Source organism: Protopterus annectens, chromosome 3.part0, assembly GCF_019279795.1.
Source record: "Protopterus annectens isolate FY-2018-M chromosome 3.part0, PAN1.0, whole genome shotgun sequence".
Classification (NCBI taxonomy): domain Eukaryota; kingdom Metazoa; phylum Chordata; order Ceratodontiformes; family Protopteridae; genus Protopterus; species Protopterus annectens.
In genome coordinates, this window is record NC_056731.1 from 588,205,320 (window position 1) to 588,229,774 (window position 24,455).

General features: G+C 37.5%; 1 protein-coding gene across 1 annotated transcript in view; it reads left to right on the top strand.

Moving 5' to 3' along the window:
* Positions 1-24,455, top strand: part of EGFR (epidermal growth factor receptor) — a 1,653,396-nt gene that overhangs the window by 1,242,504 nt on the left and 386,437 nt on the right. Inside the window, exon 16 of the mRNA XM_044064990.1 lies at positions 20,686-20,724. Coding sequence (XP_043920925.1) covers positions 20,686-20,724 — 39 coding nt within the window. The remainder of the gene's footprint in view (positions 1-20,685; positions 20,725-24,455) is intronic.

The following is a 24,455-nucleotide window of genomic DNA, read 5'->3' on the forward strand; positions in this document are numbered from 1 at the left end:
CTCTGTCTGCGTAAATCAGTTTTGTTATGATACATTCCATGACATTCCATATAAGGCTGATGAGGCTGATTGTTCTATAAATTCTTGGGTCAGTAGAAGGACCACCCTTGTGTAGTAGTCACAGTGGCTGTTCTCCGTGCATCAGGAATAAATCAAGCAGATAGGCTGAGGTTAAACAGTTTAAGTAGAGTCTCAAATAGTCCATACTTGGCACTGATGATAATGTAGCCTGGTATATTGCCCGGTTCCATGGAAGTATTATTTTTAGCCTTTGACAGTTATTCAAAGACCCAAAACTAAGGTATTATTTCAACAACTCAGTGTAATGTCCACAGATGCATAATTTTTAAAGATTGCCTAAAATTCATTAAAAATGAAATGAACCCTGATGGACAACCTTTAATTTTAGGTTCAGGGTCCTTAACCGAACCCTTGTTGGCTTTTTTGATGGAAGGGGATTGGTACATGTCTAAGTTAGATGTAAAGGATTTATCATCTAGATCCTTTATCATCTATTGAGTACAATGCCCCATTTGGGATGTATCTGACCCGACACCTGCAGCAGCTGGAGAGTTCCTCACCAATATGTACTAATATACTTCACTGGCCAGGCTTTAAAGGTTTTAGAATATTCGATAGACAAGTTTAATTTATATCTTTTGTTTTACAGAGTATGTACTTACAAAATGTCAATTACTTTGACCAGGAATGTTATTTAAACTTCAGGGGTAGAGCTATGGGGACATCATTTGTCCTCATATATAATGATCTTTTTATGGGATATGTTGAAGAATTGTTTATTTATGACTTTTCTTTTGATATTTATATCTACACCATAGATATATGCATAGTTCTTTGAAGGATTGTTGGTGAGTTTGGAAGTCAGATTTGGAATTGCTGGTGGAATTTAATATTTAAATGACAACATATGAAGTTTGGAATTTACCCTAAATTATGATTCGTAACAAATGTCGTTTTTGGACATTTTGTTTGTGAAGCAATCTGTTGGTACTGTTAAGCTAACTGTTTATAGGAAGAAGTTTGATAAGAATTCTGTACTTGAAGCCACTAGTTGCATCTACTTCATCTTATTTATCTTCTTCTTCTTCTTTCGGCTTTTTCCCGGTTAGGGGTCGCCACAGCGGATCACCTTGTCCGCACATTGAATGGCAGTGGAGTTTTACGGTGTCGAGTTGCCAGCCCGGCGCCCAACCTTCCACAGAAGGCACACTCACACGCACACCTAGGGCCAATTTAGAGTATCCAATCCACCTGCAGCATGTCTTTGGGATGTGGGAGGAAACCGGAGCACCCGGAGGAAACCCACGCGACCACAGGGAGGACATGCAGACTCCGCACAGAAGGCACCCCAGCCGAGAATCGAACCGGAGAACCTCTTGCTGTGAGGCGGCAATGCTAACCACTGCACCACCGTGGCCGCCCACTTCATCTTATTTATAATATTCTGTATTATAGAGTCAAGCAGATTTGTTCCACAATGGAGGATTATAAACAAATTTCCTCAGATATGACACAGATTTTTAGTTGGAGGCTATGATAATAAAATATTATGTAAAACCCATAAGATGGCTGATGTTTGAATTAGGGAGAACCATTTGGAATATTCTGCAAAAAGGTCTGATTTGGGGTGGAAGCCACAGATGGTTGCAACATATGACAGTAATAACAAATAATTTCTTGATATTTACAAACACTGGGATATTTTAAGGGTTGATCATGATCTGGCAGTTATGTTACCATATAGATGCAATTTTTCCTACAGACGAGGTAAAACCATAGGAAAGTGGGTTAGTGTCTTATGAAAGATCTTCCAGTATGATGGCAGAGGAATTAAAAACTTGGGATGGACAAGCATTTAAGGGATGTTTCCCTTTTTTGTAGATTTTTGACATGTAAATAAGACTAAGGAATGTACATCAGCTAACACTCCAGAGGTTTTTGCACACAAAAGAGTGATTACATGCGATTCACAATGAATAATGTATCTAGTAAGTTGCCATTGTTTGGCTTTTTATGTAAACAAAACCTCTTGTTATTTAAGACACATTTTTGAACATTTAAGATATATGAAATGTTGCATATAAAATAATACCTTTTTAAACATTCATTATAACTTCCCAAAGCTGAATTTAATTTTGCTGGGATAGATAATATTATTGGCTGGGGTTTAAACAAATTAAGGTGGAAAGATATTTTTCAAGGAAAAAACATTTTAGATTATTAAATTGGTGACATTCTCATCAGGTATGAATGAATACTGAAGGATTGTGATTGATTTTTTATATAAATTAAAATTGGGAATATATCTTTAACTAAAATACATTGTTTTTAATGATGTCATTATGAAAGGTATATTTATTGGTTCTTATGTTATTACTGCATACTGAGGAAGGCGAAGGCTGAAACTGGTAGATAATGTTATATCCATCCATCCATCCACTACTCTGTTTTTCCATTTTTTGTAAATGGGATCAGGTATAACACGCCATTGATGTTTGAGTAAAAGAGCCAAAGATTCAAGCTTATGTTGAGTGCTGCTTGTCTTTAGTTAGTTCACTCATGTACTGTTGGACTTTACAGGTAATTTGGTGTTTGGTTATTCTAGAATTTACCACTGTATTTAGGGAGGATGACTACTGACTTTTCTATGTAACTGTTTACGTGCTGATAGAAATCAGAGTTGAATGCATCAGCCCCTCTCACTTGGGTCAATTATATTTTCAAATAAAATTTAAAAATCTGTTTCTCAGAGAAGTGTTTAAGGAAATCTAAGTTTTCTGAAAAGTTTACCAAGGAAAACAGGATACATTGTTTCTCTATATTTATTGGTATGTAAAATATCCCTCTCACAGATGGTTTAGCCACACAAGAGTATTGGCCAGAGTAGGACATGTGGGCAAATTCTTAAGCTTATGTGCAAATCTTTGCAGAGTAAAGCAACATGATACTACAAAGAGCAATGCAATGATCTGTTATACCTTGATTTCCTGCAGTAAACCTTGATATATTATTGTGTAGCTGGTTTAGTTTATGCGACATTGCAGACTGAGTTAGGTAAAAGTCTTCCCTATATTCTTTTGAGGCACATTCATTTGAATGGCTGTTGATTAAATGCTCTATATTGCGATACACTTTACTGCAGTAAGTTGGACCTCCCCCCTGCATGGATACTTGCCAGTAGGCAAAAAAAGAAAAAAAAATGCATTTTTTAGGTACATAGTTAAGTAGCAGACTAACTCCTTTGTGAGCCCTTTTAAACCTAGCTAATTTCATTTTTGGTGCTTGAATTAACATGTCCTGTTGGTTGTTAGATTTTGTTGTTAGACTTAATCATCCCATGGCAAGTAGTTATATAATACTCCTAAACAAAAAACAAACTGGTAAACACCCAGTATAGAGTTCCAAACAAAGCCGTCCAAGAGTAAAAATTTAAAAGAACTCACAAAGTGATGTAAAAATAAGTTTAATAGCGAATATTTCAAGATAAAACTCTTCTTCAGTGATTAAAATCATACTAAAACATATTTTCATATATATACCACATGAACAAATTCAATCCAATAGAAGTGCAGCAACAATAAAATTAAAATAAACAATTGAGTGCGTGTTTTATGGGAAGAGACCTTCTCTTAAGAACAGGCTTTAAACCCATAGGGGGCACATCTTCTTGAAAGTAATTAATCCATCTATACTCAACAGTCTCAGTATTCAACGCAATATCCCCTCCTCTGATATTTCTTTCAATTTTTTTTAGAACCCTAAATATAAAACAATGCTCTGTATCTGAGCTTATGACATATTTAGTTCAGGCATTACTCTCCACCTCCCTACGTGTCTCAGATAGGTGTTTGGATATCCTTCCTTTTAACATCCTGTTGATTTTTCCAAAATAAAATGAAGTACATTTTTCATTGGTGGGTAAGCAAACCCCATTCTTGGTTTTACAAGTGGCTAACGTATGAACAAATATCTACTTGTATTAGGGTGTATACACAAGCAATGTTCTTAATTACATAGTGACAAAACTGGTGATCATAGCAAGGCACAGTATTTTTTATATTCTTCATCAACTACAGCACTTTGGTATTTGCATTTACTTCAGATATGTAAAAGCTGAACAGGAGAAGACCCAGTACTGGTGTGTGCGGGGACTTCACTGGTAACTGGTTTCTTTATGGAGGGAGTGTACCCTATGTCGGTCTCCAGCATCCTATCTGTGAACCAGTTGGTAATCCAGCAGGTGATGTGTTTCTTCCTAGTTTATTTAGCTTTTCTACAATGCCTGAGTGAAAGATTGTGTCAAAAGCTTTGGCCACATTGAGGTATGCAGTTTGTATTGTTTTATCTTCATCTATTGATTAAGTGACATTTTCAAAGAAGTGTTTAAGTAAGCAGGACCTGCACTTGGCAAATCCCAACTGAGACAGGTTCTGTATATGAAGTTTCCCTATGTCCTTATTGATTAGTTCCCTGACAAGTTTCCATGATTTTGCATGTGTGGCTAGTCTGATTTATGGGTCTGTTATTGTCTTGGTCTGCAGAAAATAATCACTTATGCAGGGGAATGACTGCAGCTGTTATATATTTACGTGCTATAAACCTGTATGAGGTTGACACAGTGTTGTTAGGGCGTGGCTAAATTGTGATTCATGCTATATAAGATGCATCCAGGGATATTGCTAGGACCCAACTAATAAGCCACAAGAACTACACTTGATGCATGTTGCACTTTGCAGTTGTTTTATGTTAAGCACTTTCATTTTAAACCAAGTCTTCTTCAGAGCATGTAACACCAACATTCTCAGAACTTTAAATGCATTTTAAAACATCACATGATGATCATCCCACTAAACCCTTAAAGTGACACAAACCTCCTTAACTTGAATCCTGAATTGACTGTTAACATCATTTATATATTTTATACAACTTTGTATCTAAAACAACATCTAATTTTGTTTGTAAACTGCAATATTTTAACATACAGTTAACAGATGTAACTTCATTTAACCCAGGTGGTTCATTGGCATAGAGCCTAAATTACAACCATAACTCTGTAATCTCTAGCCGTTCCTTCTAGGACCCCCCTCCAACGTTAACTTTAATTTTCTTAAGTATGTAAAAACAAATTCATGCAATTTAAAGTTATTCACATGTTTGGCCAGAGAATTTTTAACATTGTTTTTATTTAAATGTTCATAAATTCTTTGGCATTCAGTTTTCTGAAAAAATTGTCTTCAATCCGTTTTTATATCTGGTAGAAAATTTGTTTGAAAAATTATGTGAAGCAGATCTTAAACATTTATTGCAAGGTAACAGAAACTCCTAAAGGTAATTTAATTTTACCTATTTGTAGAGATTATTATTTAAAGAACTTGGTAATGACAAGAATATTAGAATTCTGAAGCCAATACATGGGGTGGCTTAGTAGTGAATGGACCACATTGATTATGCAGCTAAAATGTCTGAATTGCTTCAAAGTGACACTTCTTTTCGGAATGAAGTTAATGTTGCTTATTCAAAAATAGATTTATTTATTATTATTTATTTATCTGACATTTGTTTACCGGGTTAGTCCAGTGGGCCATAGAACTTTTTCAGTGGAGACCCGCGGAAAAAAGCTCTGCAAACATTTCTGCAAAGCTATTTGAGCATATACACAGAATGCATACACACACAATGCAAAATGTAGGTTACAGTAATAAACAGATACAAAATGATTAATAGTAACAACTGGTAGAATACAGTGTAAAATTTATGTTAATCACTGTTAGTTCAAAAATTTTTTTTGTTCATCATTGTGTGTTCAGATAAGTAGCTTCTGAAAAAGGGAAAGGAGAGAACAAATAGTCAGGAGGAGGAGAGAGGGGTAGTAAAAGTGAGGGAGAAAGATATTAGGCAAGGAGGGAGAGAGTAAAAGTCAGTCGGTGGGGGGGGGGGGGATTACATTGGCATAGACAGCTAAGGTGATTTTTTACAGCATTTCTAAACCTGTGCTTAGGCTTAATATTTTGAATATCAAAGGGACATTTCTTCCAGTTTTCAGCTGGGGAGTAGCTATAAAGATTCTTGCCAATTTTGATTTTAGGCTTGTATATAGAGAGGAGATGTTGTTCTGAGCTCCAAAGAGTTTTAGGTGGGGGGTAGGGGGAGATTATTGAGGTAAGTAATACTGGGGCAGAAAGAGGGTCTGTACAGAATAGAATGAATTATCTGAAGCTGTGAAAGGAGAAGTTGGTAGGGAAGCTCTGAGTTTAGTTTTCTGAGAGCTAAGCAGTGATGGGAAAGGTAAGGCTGTTCTGCAGCAAATGTGTCCACTTTGTTGAAGGTGGATTCTAGTTTAGAGAGAAGTGTGGTTTGAATGTTAGTGAGAATTTGAGAGCTGTAGAGAAGGTTTGGGACTAAGTAGGCATGGGATAGAGCAGTTCTGACTTTGCTAGAAAGGAAGTTTTTATTCCTGTAAAGCAGACCAAGTTTTTGGTGGGTTTTCTTAATGTTACTGAGAACATGTAAGTCAGATTTCAACTGGTCATTGATAATGACCCCTAGTAGTTTGTTATGAGAGTCGACTATGATAGGAGTATTGTTAAGGAAAGAGATAGTGAAAGAAGGTTTAAGGTGATACATAGTTTTAGGGATGAAGAGCAAAAGTTTTGTCTTCTTAGGGTTTAGGATTAGGTGGTTCTGGTTAAGCCAGTTTTCAGTAGATGAAAATGAGTGTTGGGTTGTACAATGTAGATCAGAGAGTATCGGCTATGGTGATGACTGTAGAGTCATCAGCATATTGTACCAGTGGCGATAATGATGTGGAGGTAGATAACTGGTGAAAATATTAAATAGTAGTGGGCCCAGTATAGAACCTTGTGGAACTCCGATATTTATAGGAAGTTCAGGGGAGATAGCAGAAAGCCATTTAACAGATTGTAATCGATTGCTGAGGTAGCTGGAAAACCAGGAAATAGTAGAGGTGGACCAGTTTAGAGCAGAAAGTTTATTTAAGAGGAGGGGGTGGGAGACCGTGTCAGAAGCTTTTGAGAGGTCAGGAATGAGGCAAAAGACTAGCTTGTTCTGGTCTCTAGCTTGTGAGTTGTGAGACAGTATGAATAAAGGAAATGAGAGTAGTAGAGGTGCTATGGCCTGGATGAAATTTTGGGTAGGGGTGATTAAGTTTGCTTGTATTAGGTGTTGTAGGATTTGTTTGTGTACACATTTTTCCAAGATCTTAGACAGAAGAGATAGTATGGCAATGGGCCTAAAGTTGGAGAGTTCAGTACAGTTTCCACCTTTATGAATGGGCAGGGTGTAGAATTTTTTCCAAATAGCAGGAACTTTGGCTTCAGTAATTGACCAGTTTATGAGAATGGAGATGGGAAGTGCAAGGGAGTTGGCTGCTTTCTATAGAAAGAATGGGGGAGAATGTCTGTTGTGGGGGAGCAAGGTTTAAGTTTAAGAAGCAAGGACATAATATAGTTGGTAGATACTGTTTTTAGGGAAAAGGTTTTGGCAGTGTTGAAAGGTTTTAGAGGGTTGGTAGGTATGGTGGTGCTGGTGTTGGAGTTAGTATGGTTGGTTAATTTACTGATGATGTCAATGAAACAGGAGTTAAAGTCAGTAGCGATTTGGAGAGGTGTATTTCTAGAGTTAGGTTGGGGTGAAGAGGGGTTGCCTGGATGGAGGATTTAGTTAATAGTATACCAGAATTTCTTTGGGATATTAAGGTGTGATTCAGGGGGGTTTGTGTAGTAATTTCTCTTATCTATGGTGATAGCTTTATTTGCAAGGTTGCTTAGATGCCTATAGTGTTGGAAGTAGGAGGGGAGTTTAGTTTTATTCCAGAGCTTCCAGGTTTTATCCCTTTGAGCCATAAGGGTGCAGGTGGAGTTTGTTAGCCAGGGAGATTGCTTTTATTCTAATGTTGTGTATAGCAGCTAGGGAGTTGAGTATGTTAAGGAATATGTGGTTAAATTCTAATACAGCTTCCTTCATCAAGGGGTAACTGTCTAAAGAATAACCAGTTAATCCTAGAGAGATGGTTGTTTAACTTATCAGAGTCAAAGTGTGTTAATTTGTGACATGCTTTAATCCTATGTGGTCTACACATGTGAGGAGTGAAGCAGAGGACTTTAGTAGGGCAGTAGTCACTGAGTGTATCTGGAAGAGTTTCTGGGAAGTGATATCTCTAGGGGTGGGAAACTAGGATCCAATCATGTATGGAGGAATGAGTAGAGTATTTGGCAGTATAAGTAGGTGTGGTAATTAGTTGGGTGAAGCCATGAAGATTAATGTAGGAGGAGGGGGATTTAAAGGAGAGGGTTAACCAGTTAATGTTAATATCACCCATGACAATCATTTCATTAGGGAGTTCTTTCCTGAGTGATGAGAGGATATTTTCCAGTGCTGCTATGTTGTCACCTTGTGGAATATAGATAGCAGCTATGTTAAAAGAGGTAGGAGTATTTAGTTTACAGTTTGCAGTGAGAAGTTCAGCTGGAGAGGTTGGAGGTGAGGTGATAGTTAAAGGGATAATTGTAAGGAGGTTTGAGAAAAGGATAGCAATGCCAACTCCTTTTTTTGGAGTTCTATCTAATTGTAAAATGTTATAGCCAGGAGGGAGGATGTCTTTATTTGGAATATGGGGTTTTAGACATATTTCACGGGTTATGATGTGTGGAGAGTGTTGAGATACCCAAGAATGGAATTCTGTTGTTTTATTCATTATGCTTCCCATATTAATTGAAAATAGGGAGATGTGTTTTGATGGGATATTTCAGTGGAAAGGGGTGGACAGCATGGTGATAGTGTTGGAAGTAGAGGAGAGATCTGACCCTGGGTTCGGGTGGATGTCACTTGCTAGAAGAAGGGTGTGGAGATTGGGGTTAGGAAGAAGGGTGGGGATGTCAAGTAAGTAAAATGTAGATTTTAGTTTAGGAAGGTTGGGCTTCCAGGAATTAGACTTCATTCTTAGAGACAAGGTTGTTGGGAAGTTCAAAGGTGCAATAGTTATGAAGGGAATGAGGGAGTTGTGGGAAGACTGGTTGATTGGTAGAGGTTAGAGACTGGTAGTTAGGTTTCAGGGAGAAGTTATAAGATGAGATAGTTGAGGTAGAAGGAGGAGGAGGGAGAAGGGAGACGTGGTAAAATGTGGTAATGTAGATTAGTTGCAGAAGACTTTGAGGTCAGAGAAAAAAGGTAGGATCAGAAGAAATTAGTGAGAAATAGGTAGATGTAGCTGAATGTGAGCTTATTAAAGGACTACTACAGGCAAACAATGAAAAAACATGTATTTTTTATCTTGCCATGATTTACTGCACCTCCGAAAGCTGCCTGCAACAAAATAAGTGCTCATTCCTAATTTTATTTATTTTTTACTCTTGTTTGCCCTCATGGGGGCAGACATTGTGATTCCTTTCGAAAGCTAAATCTGTCTCAACGCACAGAGTGTGAGAACAAATAGCCCTACCATTTGTTGTCAGACTAGACTTCCATTCACTTAGAATGGAACACTTGAAAAAAATGCCAAGTTTGAGAGTCTTGACTGGTATGTGCTGTGTTTTACAAATGTTGTTCCTATTGATGTACTACACATTCTCTGAAAGAGACTTGTAAAAAGTGTCAACAAATTACTGAGATAAAAAAGACTTTTCACAAGGAGCAGTTTTGCAAGTTTCAATTCCTGGCCAAGTTACTCCTCCCATCTCCCCTCCTTCAGTGGGCTATAGTCTCACATTTCAGGCTTGGGTAGATTCAACTATTTTGTCAGCTTTGCATGACAATATACATCAAAAAAATCACAGCCTGGTGTGCCACTAAAACTGTTCCCTTATATGTCTCTTCACTTCTGAATAGCATTTCCCCAGGAATAAAAAAAAAAATGTTCCCTTATATGTCTCTTCACTCCTGAATAGCATTTCCCCAGGAATAAAAAAAAAAAAAAAAAAAAAAAAAAAAAGCACACACATCAGTCCAGTGTTTGGGCCAATCTATCCATTTCTTAATGTGCACAGTAAAATATTCAGTTTATAATGTGTTCTGGCTGCTGACATGGTTATCTTTACATAGTTATTCTCTTATAGCATAATCTGAACTTAAGGTATTCAATGCCAAGCTTTACAACAGTTATCAGTTTCTTAACAATGACCTCCCAAGCCTCTGATGTGATCCCGTACTTTGTCAATATACTGTAAATACATAGATTAATACAAATATTTGTGCACATATGACACATACAAAAATACACACATACCATCATTAAAACAAGATAAATGCAATATAAATCATATCAATATAGTTATGATTTCGAGTTTATGACCCTGTTTGTCTATGGAAACTTCTTTTTGAATTTATGTTCAAGCAATTGTATATTTGTTGTATATTATCTTGTTAAATTGTTTCTCAATATTCTAACCACTGTATGCTGCCTCAATTGTAAAACTCTGATTTTACTCCTTTTATATTTTCTATGCTCTTTATACAAAATAGCTATGTTTGTATAATTTATTTTTATTATTTTTTGTAATTGTTTACTATGTATCTGGAGCTTTTCTCCCCGAGTCTCTGCTGAAAACGGTCACCTTGTGTCCAGTCGGACTGATCTGGTAAACAAATGAAAAATAAATAAAAAATAAAATATACTAAGAAAATCAGTCAATATACCAAGAAAAATCCAAAATTTAAGAAAAAACACACAGAAGGAAGGAAAATGTTTCCTTGATGCTGTCATGAAAATCACACTCACTTATTCAGATATTATGGGCAAACATATATATGTGTATGTATATATATATATATATATATATATATATATATATATATAAATATATATATATATATATATATATATATATATATATATATATATATATATATATATATATATATATATATATATATATATATATATTGTAACATATATAATATATTAGGCAAAACAACGTACTCAACACACTAGTCATAGGTGACTCTGGAGTCAGGCACACTGATGTCCCACTCACCAGGCTAAACAAGAAGGTTACTGTCAGCTGCCTGTAGGGTGCCAGGATCTGCCACATAACCCATGCACTCGGGTCACTCCACAACAAGTACAAATATGACTCTGTCATTGTCCATGTTGGTGTGAATGACCTGAGACATGCCTCCCTGGACTTCATGAAAAGAGACTTGGAAGAGCTCTCCGATCTTGTAGCCCAGGGAAGTATGACCCTAGCCCTGAGTAGCATTCTGTCATCGCCCAGAATGATAATGCAGTACAAGGACAAAATGATTGACTTCAACAATTGGCTAAGCTTCTGGTGTCATTCTAAGGGGATCCATTATCTGTCTGCCTGGGACGACATGGTCGACAGACCACGATGCTTTGCCAGAGTTGGCCTGCACCTGTCGCCCATGGGATTCCGGATACTGGCTAAGGTTCTTGCCGCCCCTATAGTGCCTTTTTAGACAAGTTCCAAATGTAACAGGAGCAGGTAAGCAAAAACTGAGGGTAATGTTACTCAATACTAGAAGTCTAAATCTTAAAATGCACTCACGGCACTCCTTAAAAATGGAGAACACCGATAGACCTGATTCAAGGCTCCAAAGGACACCCCTGCACTACCAGGCTACAACTCATACCACACTTTTCGGCCATGTAACCTGGACCGGAACACCAAAGGCGGAGGTATTCCCATATTCATTAAGGCTATCCACACCTCCAGGCTAGTTGCTCAGCATAATGCATCCGAGGTTATCCAAGTGCAACTAACTCTGGGCAAAACTGCAATCCAAATTGTAGCTTGCTACAGATCCCCAATCATATCCCAGGATTCCCACTCCTCTTTTCTTGATATACTGGAAAATATTATGGTTCAAACACCCTAATAATGGTCGATTTCAACTACCCCACCATTAACTGAGAAAACTATTCATGTACCAACAACTCCACTCATAGCTTTCTGGAATTCATAAATTCCAGTGCCCTGGATCAACTTATCCACACCCCCACCAAGGGCAACAATATCCTAGACCTAGTCGTTACCAGCATGAGTGACCGGTGTTCCACACCCGAGGTCAACTCCTCATTTGTCAGATCCGACCATAAGCTAATCACCCTAGATATCCACATCCCGCCCCCACCCCACATTAAGGAAACCATGGTAAAAAATTTCTCCATAGCCAACTTCATGCTTCTTAAGACAGAAGTGGCGAACTTCATGACACCCATGCAGATGGACAATACAGTTACGACTGCTGAATCCTACACAAATGCACTCTATAAGCACTTACATGAGTGCATGGATCATGCTATCCCAAACAGAACCAAGAAGCTATTCTCCAAAAAAAGGAAACCAATCTGGTGGTCCCCTGCAATAAACTAACTGTACAACAGAAGGAAGAAACCGTTGTAAAAGAGAATAAAATCCCATGAGTGGTGGAGCTCCCTGGTCAGCCTCAGTAAGAAGCTGAGATCCCTTATAAGAGCCTCCAAAGCTAGCTATAAAAATAAAATTGCCACCGATTCTAAGGACAACCACAAAGCATTCTATAGCTATGTCAAGAATCCCAATAGCAACACCCAGATCTGCTCTGAGTTACAGCACAATGGCATGAAAATTACAGAACCAACTGATATTGCCAACATCCTGGCAGATAGGTTCAGTGCTAACTTTACCACCCTCTCACACCCTAAAGGGCCCATATCTATACAGGAAGAATGCAGAGTCCCTGTAATCACAACTACACAGGTAAAAGCTGCACTCTCTAAAGACAAAAACACAGCATCCATGGAACTGGACAACATCCCAGGCTGGGTTTTACATGAACTTCAGAATGATCTGGCTCCCCACCTAGGCATCATGTTCAATCATAGCTTCACATCAGGCTTTGTGCCCACTGAATGACGCACAGTAACAGTTATTCCACTCCATAAAGGGGGAGCCATCATTGATCCCAGGAACTGTGTGGCCCTATTAGCCTGACGAGCCTGGTCTGCAAGGCCATGGAATATATCATCATGGAACTCATAAACAAAGACATTGGTAACCTCCAAACTCTGGACCCCACTCAGTTCGGGTTTGTGAAAGGCAGATCATGCATACTGAACCTAATCGAATTCACTGAGGCAGTCGGTGAGGCTAAGGTGGTTCACACAGCCTATCTTGACCTCGCCATGGCTTTTGACACCATCCCCCATTCTGGAATTATAGTTAAATCACTAAACTAGGTATAAATCCCTATGTCACAAGATGGGGTTGCCAACTGACTCACTTACAGAACCCACATTGTAAAGGTTGCAGACTCCAAATCTGACATCAAACCAGTGACAAGTGGAGTACCACAGGGTTCAGTCCTGGGACTGTTTGGTATCTACTTCTCTGAAGTACAGGCTAACACAGAAGGCCTCTGGCTAATGAATTTCGCAGATGACTGCAAACTAGGAGCCATAATCAAGCCCCCAAATGATGTGAACATCCTTCAGAAGGGCCTCACTGAGACAAATGCCTGGTGTCAGAGCCATGGCCTTAAGCTCAATGCCAAAAAGTGCATTGTCATCCCCTTTGCTAAAAACTCTATACCCATGAGCTACCACATAGGTGGTAGTCTACTTAACACCGAATGTGTGATGAGACCTTGGGACCCAGGTGGACAGTAGTCTCTCCTTTGATACGTCACCACAGTAGTCAGGAAGTCCTTCTATGTGGCACACCTCATCACAAAAGGGTTCTCATCCAGGAAAAAAAAGGTCATTGTTCCCCTTTACTTGACACTCATTAGACCCATTATAGAGTATAACGCCCTTTTTGGAATGTACCTCACAAGATATCTGCAGCAGCTGGAAAGGCCACAGAAGTACCTCACAAAGAGGATTACTGGCCTCAAACAGATGCCCTACAATGACCATCTCAAAAAACTCAGCTTTACTCCATAGCATATCACCTACTCAGAGATGATTTCTGCCTAACATATAAAGCTATGTCAAACCCAGAGCTGTTGGACATGCTACACCTAAAGAAATCCCAATCCCTCTGAGCTACATGCTCTAGGGACCTAAACCTTGTCACCACAATAATCAGGACATGCTGGAGAGATAGATTCCTGTCCCAGGGACTTCCCATACTCTGGAACAAGCTACCCATCTATGTCAAGCAAAGTTCCTCAATAGCACTTTTCAAGAAAAATCTTTAAGTGGATGGGAGATAGGAAAATATACCCTGGGAATCACGTCTGTGGCTCTGTTCGACAGTGGCACAGGAAAATAACTTTCTTGGGTGGCATAAGCCAGGGAACCTTGTTGGCTAGGCTTACTTAGGCCCTTGGTCCGATAGCCTAGTACCTACCTATGAACCTATTATTAGACTAAATACAGTATTATGTAGCATTGAAATGTGCTGACATTATAAGGGTGACGGTTCATTATTTATTCATAAAGTAAATGTCAGAGTGGAAAAGCTCAAATAGTGAATAAAGAGGAGGAGGGGAAGAGAAGAAAGAGTGAGGAAAAAGTATTTGTTAGAAGTAATAATTAGGGTAGATATGGGAGGCAGGAGAAAAAAATTGAGTAAAAGTAACATTACAAGTAAGATAAACGAAACCAAGGAAAAGAATAAACAACATGGACAACAAGATTTACAGCTGCAGACTGTCAAGTGCATTGCTAGCAGGTGTCATAAACCTGGGTTTGGAGAAAGGTTTGGTGACTTTGAACAAACAGATTTGTCCACATTAACTGTGTATCAGTGTGTGTGTGTGTGTGTGGTGTAAAAACTATAAAGCAAATCTGCACTGACACCTGCTTGCTGCCCTGCTGAGGGGGACACTTGTGCAAGTGCAGTGGACTGGCTCCAGTAGGAAGAGATGGCAGTGTACCTCTCAACATCATAGAACAAGAAATCTGGACAAGGCCATAAATAATAGGGGACAAAGGCCCAAAAATTGGGACAGTTTGTAAATATTGCACTTACAAACTTAGAAAGTTGATAAACAGATTTTGCATTAGAGTGGATTTTCTTAAGGATATGAAGTCTGAAATTCAAATGCCTGTCAACTTTCTGACTTCAGTGTTCAATGATTTGCCAGTGATTTGACAGAAAGCTGCAATTTTATGAAAAACAGACAAAAAATCTGGACTTTCTTCAAAAATCTGTACTGTTGAGAGATATGGATGGGAGCCCTGAACCATCACCCATCAATCATTTTCATTTATTTGCCAAAGCCATTAAAGCAGTGTTTTGCAGAGAGGTGGGAAAAGCCTTAAATTTAACTGGTATGTTGTGTGGGTGTGGGTAGCTGTGTTTGTGGAAGGTGGAGGTGTGCCTTTGTAAGTGTGGTGCGAATGCTATGGATTATGAAATGGAGAAATTGAGTAAAATTGTGCTCAGTGAAGTCCCCTAGTAATTTCATCACTGCTTGATTCAGACATATACATTCCCCTGTGTTTGTCGGTACTATGTTTGAGTGCATTGTTTTGGAGTATAGTTTCACTGCTACAGCTGCTGCTACTCTTTCAATACAAGTATCTGCTTTGGAAGTTTTCTCCAGGAGTCTGTTGCTGAGAGGAAGAGAGAGATGCTACAGGTACACAAGTAAGACAAACTAGATAAAGCAATAGTAAGAAAAAGTACTAGGTCACATCAGGGGCTTGGGAGGTCATTGTTAAGAAACTGAGAACTATTGTAAAATGTATCATTAAATACCATAAGTTCAGGTTATACTTTAAGAGAATAACTATGTAAAGATAACCATGTCAGCAGCCAAAATGCCATTTTTTTTTTATTCCTGGGATTTTTTTTTCTGGGAAATGCTATTCAGAAGTGAAGAGACATACAAGGGAACAGATTTAGTGGCACACCAGGCTATGATTTTTTTTATGTCTATTGTCATGCAAAGCTGACTAAATAGTTGAATCTAGTCAAGCTGGAAATGTGATACTATAGCCCACTGAAGGAGGGCAGATGGGAGGAGTAACCTGGCCAGGAATTGAAACTTAAAACTGCTCCTTGTGAAAAGTCTTTTTTTTATCTCAGTAATTTGTTGACACTTTTGCAAGTTTCTTTCAGAGAATGTGTAGTACATCAGTAGGAACAACATTTGTAAACCTCAACGCATACCAGTCAATGACACATGAACTGCAGACTCTCAAACATGGAAGTTTTTTCCAGGTGTTCCATTCTAACTGAATGGAAGTCTAGTCTGACAACAAATGGTAGGGCTATTTGTTCTCAGTCTGTGCATTATGGGACAGATTTAGCTTTCCAAAGGAATCACGATGTCTGCCCCCATGAGGGCAGCCAATAGTAAAAACAAAATAAAATTAGGAGTGAGTACTTATGCTGCAGGCAGCTTTGGGAGGTGTAGTAAATCATGGCAAGATAAAAATATATGTTTTCTTCATCATTTGCCCATAGTGGTCCTTTAAGTTGTTAATAGGTGGGGGTAGAGAGGGGAGGGGGGTGAAGCTAGGAGGAGTGTGATTGGAGGTTAGGGGATGGAGGAGATGTGTGTGTGTGTGTGTGTGTGTGTGTGTGTGTGTGGTGAGTGGTTTGCTATGGGATAGAATAAAGGAAATTCTGTCTGGGTGGGTGGGAATGGGGGTAGGGTAGGGGAGCGAAGAGAGCTTGAGCGCAGTGAGGGTAAATGGAGTGAGTTGGCCCTGTGGTAAGAGGTTGATCAAGAAACCAATCAGAAAATGTTTTATGCAGGAAGGTATGCCAGACTCAAGGTAGGGGGCTCTGAAGGTGGGATGAAGAGAGAAGAATCCGGTAGAATGGGCACCCCGGCCCTATGTGCAGTTAATAGTGCACGCTCTTACTGGTAAGGAGATGAAAAGTCAGACGAGTAGATACATCAGTTAAAAGATGAAGCTGAGTCATAAATTACAATGGTAGTAACTATGTCAAGTGTTTACAGTGCCCGCTATTGGGCAGAGAGTGGTAAAAACAGAGCTAAAAGATAGGGAAGGGAAACAGGAGGTAAAAAAGGAGTGGTCCAAGGTAGGAGACAACCGTCTCAGGAGTCCTTTGCAAGTGTGCAAGGCCTGAGAGAAACTAATACATAGACTTTACAAGGGTAGCAGTTTAGTTAGGCAGTACAATCTAAGTATTACAGCATAGGACCAAAAAGATTGCAGGATCTTTGACTACACATACATTGATAAATTGGGTCCCAGTCCCATTAGAAACTCTATTAGGAAGTCAGTTGAGTTATTTCCAAATTCCCAATGGGATGTAGGTAGACTTTCACCCATCCCGACTGTATAGTGGCTTGACAAGAAGTTAGTACCAGTCACAATAAAGATGCAAGCTGTCAGTGTATCACTGTTCCAATCACTGCCATTGAATGTGATCTGTTTAAGTGGTCTTGGAGTAAAGCCTTTGTTGTAATTTACATGGCTATTTTTTTCAGTAGCAGGCATGTGGATGCTTCAGATAACACAGAAAATTGATTGCTTGTTGCTAACTTCTAAATTAACAAAAGGGAAAGCCCAAGACTAAGACTTGTTCCAGCAATCCCCAACTCAGATGGGTCCTTGGCTGAATACTTCTGCCACAAGAGTGCAGGGAGCCTTTTATTGATTGATTTGACATTTGATTACTGGGAAAGTCCGACTGGGTAGAAGCCCATTTTCAGTGAAGGCCTTAAAATTTCGGCAATGAAGTTCTTGATTTGTTGAACCAAGGATATGCTGATGCAAATACTTGTAGGTGTTTATGTGTTGAAAAACATATTATACCTAAGATATTTGGCATCCCAAAAATCTACAAGGATTTAAACAGCCCTTCCCCTAGACCTGCATTTAGTGCCAGGGGTGTGAAAAATTATGACATTGCTAAATTTAATGATTATCATGTGAAGGCAGTTTGTGGTTTATGTTCAAATCTTTTAAAGGGTTTTGGGGCTTTTTTTTAAGTCAAGTACAAAATTATTTGTTTTCTAAAAGTTTAATATTTGTTAACACTGATGTCAATGATTTAGTTTTGGTTATGCCCCATGATACTGGGTTAGAATGGTTTCATGACATAGCTGTAACCAAAAGTGTAATGAAAAATAAAGACATCAATGTTTTACGTCATCTTTTGTGAATGGTATTGAAAAATTATTTTATTTGTTTCCATGGTGAATGTTTCCAACCAAGGTCTGGAATTGCGATGGGAGCATCTTGTGCTCCAGTGTTCACGAATATAATGTTATATTGGGAGGAAAAGTTTATATTTAAATCTCAATATGTTAATTGTTGGAATTTATATTATCATTTTTTGGATGATATTTGTATGTTTTGGACAAATATTGTGTGTAAAAGTCAAGAAATCCTCAGTTATATTAATATAACCTCAGAGTTTTTAAATTTTACGTACACTGTTTCTAGTGAATTAATGCAATAGTTGGATAGAGATTGCTATTATCTAAAATTAGGATAGGACTGTTTACTCAGGTGATTTGAAGGAAGTTAGGTGTGGGCCCAAATTTTACATATAGCAGGGAAAGGGATTTCAAATATTTGTTAGAAGATACAAAGTCATTTAAAACTGGTGCTCATACTAAAAGAGATGGAATGCTTGGTTCTGTGATATGCAAACTATGCCACTTAATGGCTAAAAGTAATAAAATAGTGTTTATAAACTATGGAGAGTTATTTATTGAAGGATATTTTAATTGTAATACTAGGGTAGTGCTTTATGTAGCTAGATGCAAACATTGTGATTGAACAATTTCTAAAAGATAGAGTTTATAAACATACAAATTATATAAATAAAATAAATGCAATATCAGTTGCTGTGCTGTTTTAGATGTCTCAGCTAGCACCCTAGTGCCCTGTGCCAGTCCTACAAACTTACATCCAACCCCCTAAGAGCAAAGAAATTCAGATTACTGTAGCATTGCCCATTGGCTACTTACAGATGTTGTTGTGTCTTTCGGCTTTTCCCGGTTAGGGGTCGCCACAGCGAAACTCAAGTCCGCTAATGACTGGCAGAAGATTTTTATGTACCAAGTTGCCAGTAAACTAACGAATCACATGCTACCAAGTACATATCTTCCAACTCTCAGCTTAACAGCAAGCCTAAAAAAAATCCTCTGCTTTTTTTGTGCATTTGGCTACCTACAGTAAGGCAGCCAATCCACAGCCCATAGCAAAGAAAAAAAACACATTAAACACAAGCACCTTTCTGTACTGGCATTTCGGTACAGAAAACAGCTCTGTGTCATGTCCTGTAACACTTTGTGCCGAGGGCAATTGTCACATTTGCTATGCTGCTGATCAGTTGCAGTTCCCTTCATAATAAAATGTACCATTTCCTGAATAATTATAATGTCTACCAAATACTGAATGTTTGCATTAACTGATAAATGCAGTGGTCCAATTCACGTAATTCATATTAAAATGTACCAGTCCATGGGTAATTATAATGTCTACCAACTGATGAATGTTTGTCTACTAATTGATAAATGCACTGACACAAATCCACATAATTCAGCCTTAAGTGGTACCACTGTTCTGAGCTTTTTCTGGTACTATTCTGGATTACCACTAGCAAGCTACTCACACACTGTACTTTCTTTACATGGAAAAAGCATACTATCTCTGGGTGTTTATACTGAGTACATGTGCATGAGTATTATATATTCATATGGTCAAATGCTGTTGCTAAGACTTTTTAAAGACATAAAGCTTGCAAATGCCATTTTAGCTGGCTTTGCCAACTATGTACCTTACAAGTAATAGATACTCTTAAGTTTTATAGGAAAAATTATGTTATGCTTTAAAGACTATTTTTGATCTTTGTGTCAGTATGTAGCATTATGGGTCTACTTTAGATAATCGAAATACCATTTACTCGACTTTTAAATCGCTGAGACAAAAGCACCAAAAATCTACTTAAACACATATATCATTAACAAAAATCTACAGGTAAGTATCCATTTGGCCACACCACAGCAAAACAAGAAAATTTAACTGCATGAAACCCAGCCATGTGGGGAGCTTTGCCCACCCACACCCCTCCTTACCCCCTTACTAAATATACCAACTCTGAGATTGCACTACAGTGGGGAAAGAGGCATAGTTCACCATGGTGTCCAAGTGGTTACTTACATGTAGTTTTTTGTCGGTGGTGCAAGTGTTTAAATGGTTTTTCGGTGCTTTCGTCTTAGCAATTTAAAAGTCGGGCAAGTGGTATTTCAATTATCTAAAGTAGACCCAGCATTATGCTACATTTGCCTTTGGGACCCTTCATAAAGTTGACTGATAAAGTAATATGTTAGGACTATATGACTTGCAAACTAATATTTTTAACTATTTCAATGATGTGTTTTATTGTCTCCTTTCTCCTGTATTTGTAGCTTATTGCCTCTAGTTTCTTGTAAAAAGCCTTTGTATTTTCATAATTCTGTCACTGTGGAGTAGTGATGCCCTGTAACTATTAATGTCTGTGACTGCCTGGATGGTGATTTTAAAGGGTCCATAGATGAATTTCTACAAGTCATTTAACAAATGTAAATAAGTAGTTGTGCAGAATGTAAAACCTTTGTATCCTTCATCATCTCTCAACACATTCATTTAATTATGTTGATGTAGTGGAGGAATGCATGTGCCCAAACTTTTTGTACTGTGTGATTTGGGAACTCATGCTTTGAGAATGGAATCTGTATTAATACTGCCTTACTAACAAAAACTTTCTTTCTCTTTTTTGACTGCAGATGTACAGGGCCAGGGCTCGAATCCTGTGAACATACCGGGTAATACATTTGTCTCAATAGTTCGTGTTTGTTCTTTTTACATTTATTCTGCATTAATCAGTCATCATTTCAACAGCATGAAGAACTTGACAAATATGGCAGTTGATAATCTTTAACTAATGCACTAAGAGGCATTGTTCATGATTTGATTTACATTTCTTGCTGGTATTGTGATGTATTCTAGCCATTATTTAATTATCGCACCTATTTTTTGCCTTGCTCTTTAACATCTGCAGCTGTTTGTTCTACTCAACAAAAGAGCAGCCCTACCATCTGTGTTTCTTTTTCTTTTTATGATTATTATTATTTCAGTCTGTAACCAAAGTAAAACGTGTGACAAAAATTACTTGGCCATGAGATAGCTAAAAAATATAAAGACATCTTGGATCAGGTAACTGGAAAAAATTAACTGTGGAGTATTTAAAACAGAAAGTTTACAAGATCCCCCAAGTACAGTAATTGTATATAACAGTTCTACATTTTATTAAATTATATATTGCTAAGATTCTAAAGTAATGTGCAGCTCGCAAAAAATTAAACTAGACCATATAGCAGAGAGCTATTATTAAGATTGACAAAGCAAGATGGACACAGGAAAACTGGAGAACTGATTTTATAAAAAAAGTTGTATTTTTACCATTGTAATAACCATATTGGCCTTACAGTAGAGAGTCAATTATCCAAAACGCCAGTTATCCAAACATGGTCTTCCAAAGGAAGGTAAGAAAAATCATAAACTCTAAATATGTAAACATTATACGTATTCGCTTGTGCATGTTTTTTGAGTTTGTAGTACACTCATGTTCTTTATTGTCAAGTGGAATCAATGAATGGTTGAAAAGTGTATTCCCTGCATGCAGAAAAAAACTAAATTTTAGAAGTTTTGTTATCTGGTTCAATATATGTTTGATTATACGAACAGTTTGATTATACAAACTACCCTAGGTCCCAATTAGTTTGGATAATCGACTGTACTGTATTACATAATGGGTTTGAGGAAAAGAATGCAGAAACATGCAAGACATTTAGTAAATGTAATGACCTAAAAATATATAAAATGTACTAATACTGCAGCAGTTTCCAGCAGGATATAGAGGTGCACAGGACGAAATATGTGTAATAGACCACTGTCAGGATAATGTGAAACCAGGGTGCTAGGCCTTCATAAGGTCCCATTCATAGGGGTATGCACAGTTTTGAAGCTGTGTTTCTGTAATTATATAAAGACAGAGCGAATCAGTTTGTAAAATATCAGTGATAATGAGCATGATACTGGGTCTGTACTGATACCTGGTGAACCATACTCAAAGGGTATCAGTAGTATGTACTTAAGAGAAATGTGAGAGAGATACAGAGAGTAAAATGTATCGTCCAAAAATGTTCACTTCATACTTCATGGCATATGGAAGTTCGTCTGCTTAGCATGAAGTGAAAAACTAGTAATCGAATGAAAAATAATTTCTTCGCATAAAAGGTATCAATTGCTGGCACTGATTTTCTAGGCAAGAGGTTTGCATACTTGCAGAGAAAAAAGGCATAAAGCACTTGATCAACTAGATGTCTCTTTCTAACTAGTGGAATTGATCTGTTACTTCCTATCTGCCACAGCCTTCTATATTGTTTGCTATATCTTTGTAAAGTAAAGGTCATAAAAAATGCAGTACTTGATGTGAAAATGGGAAATTGTTTTAGATATTGATGAACAAAAGCCAGGGGATTCATTTGTCCAAAAACGGACAAAGAAAACAATGTCAGATTACTTTACTGTCGAAAAGGGAACTGAACGAGAACTTGGCTATGTTGGCATTACTTTCCTTTACAGCAATTACATAACATTATTTAAAACTGCATTATACAGCTTTGGTTATCTTCATGATAATGATGACTAAAGCATAAATGTATTACAACTTTTGTATTTACTAATATTTCGAAAAAAAAAAAATTATATATATTTGTATTATTTGTACTAATTGTATATTCTACTAGAGTACTGACTGTATATTCTACTAAAGTTATCACATGCCATGTAAATGATCCTCTGTACTACTTATAAATGTTAAGAATTGCTTTGTACTGTTTTAATCTAATATTGTATTGTATCATGGAGCTTTTCTCCCCGGGCCTCCGCTGAAAATGGACCTGTGTCCAGTCGGACTTTCCCGGTTAACAAAAATAAAATAAATAAATAAATAAATGGCATACCCCTGTTTCTGTTTTCATTTGAATGCATCACTTTGATGAATTGTGTGCTTTTTATCTAAATTATGGCATTATGAACAATTCCTTATATGCTCATATCTCAGTGCTATGCTCAAAATATCCATATACATATCAATAGTAGTTTGGACTTAATGTAGATGTTGGCTTGTTAAGGAATTTTGGAAAGATTAATTCAAATGAAACATATATACAACATTTATTACTGATTATAAAACGGTATCACTTGTCTTGCTACATGTAACTCTTACCTATTAAAACGGGCAAATCCACTTAGCAGACCCATCTTGTGGATAGGGATTGGCAAGGGGTTGAGAAATGGCATAATGGTTAGGATGTTTACCTCACAGACACAGGGTGCAGGATTTGATTCTCACCTTTGAAGGAAATTGGCTAGGCTTAAAATGGCCAGCAAGGGCAGCTATTGTAGTGCTTACCTATGAAGTATTATACATATGATGTTAATGCAATTTCCAATAAGAATGACATTGTTTAATCAATGAAAACAAATCCAGATGGCCGAGAGCTCACATATCTGTATTATTCTTTATCATATGTTAGAGCCTGTAATATAAGAAAGAAATGCATTTGACTGTCATAGTGGATAAGGTGATGGGTGATTAAGCAACTGTAGACCTTGCTTTGATTTTAATAGCTTTTGATTATATTCTGACTCTGTGTTCTACAGCTTTCTCCTCTAGCATCCATGTAACAAATTATTCATTAGCAGACCAAAGCTCCTAGGTCATCTGAAGGGACAGATAGTTGTCTTAGATGGCTGTTTGCATATTTCAATAAAGGGTGCTTTTTTTCAGTGCAGCATTAGGTATTGTTACTATTGCCATAATTACAACCTATATTACGATTATCATGATGTTCCCTACTTCATTAGGGAGTGTAACATATTATGGCATTCTTGATCTTAAAACAAATGCTGTTATCTAGCTTATTGCATTTCTTAGCTGTTGACATCATAGGGCACACATCAGAAAACTTACTTGGCTACTACTGCTTTATAGGTCGCATTATACTTTGCCTTTGGCTAAGATCAAATGTAGTACCATAAATTGCATTCAGAGTGCATTTTAGTTTAACATGCAAATTTTATTCAGCTATAAAAGCTCTTTCATATTTAATGTTTGACCTTTTTTTATTAAATCTCTTCCTGTCCTGATATTGTTAAAAATTGGATATATCAGAATTAGTCTTCATTTACAGACATCTTCTTTTTTTTTAAGAGTATATCTATCCACACCCAATTTGTACACATAATGACTGCACACATTTGAAAAGTGACTACTGAAATTACCATACAGCCATTCTGTTCACGTGTCCAGCTTTCTGTATGTTGTTTATTTGTTGTTAGATGGACATTAGTTTGTTATCAGCAAGATCAGAGTATTACTAATTTATGTGGTTAAATATAAAAACTGCTTAATGCCTTTCCAGAAACATAGCACTATATAAGCCTTTTCCTAGATTGCTCATTTTCCTTTGACTGTGCAAAATGACCA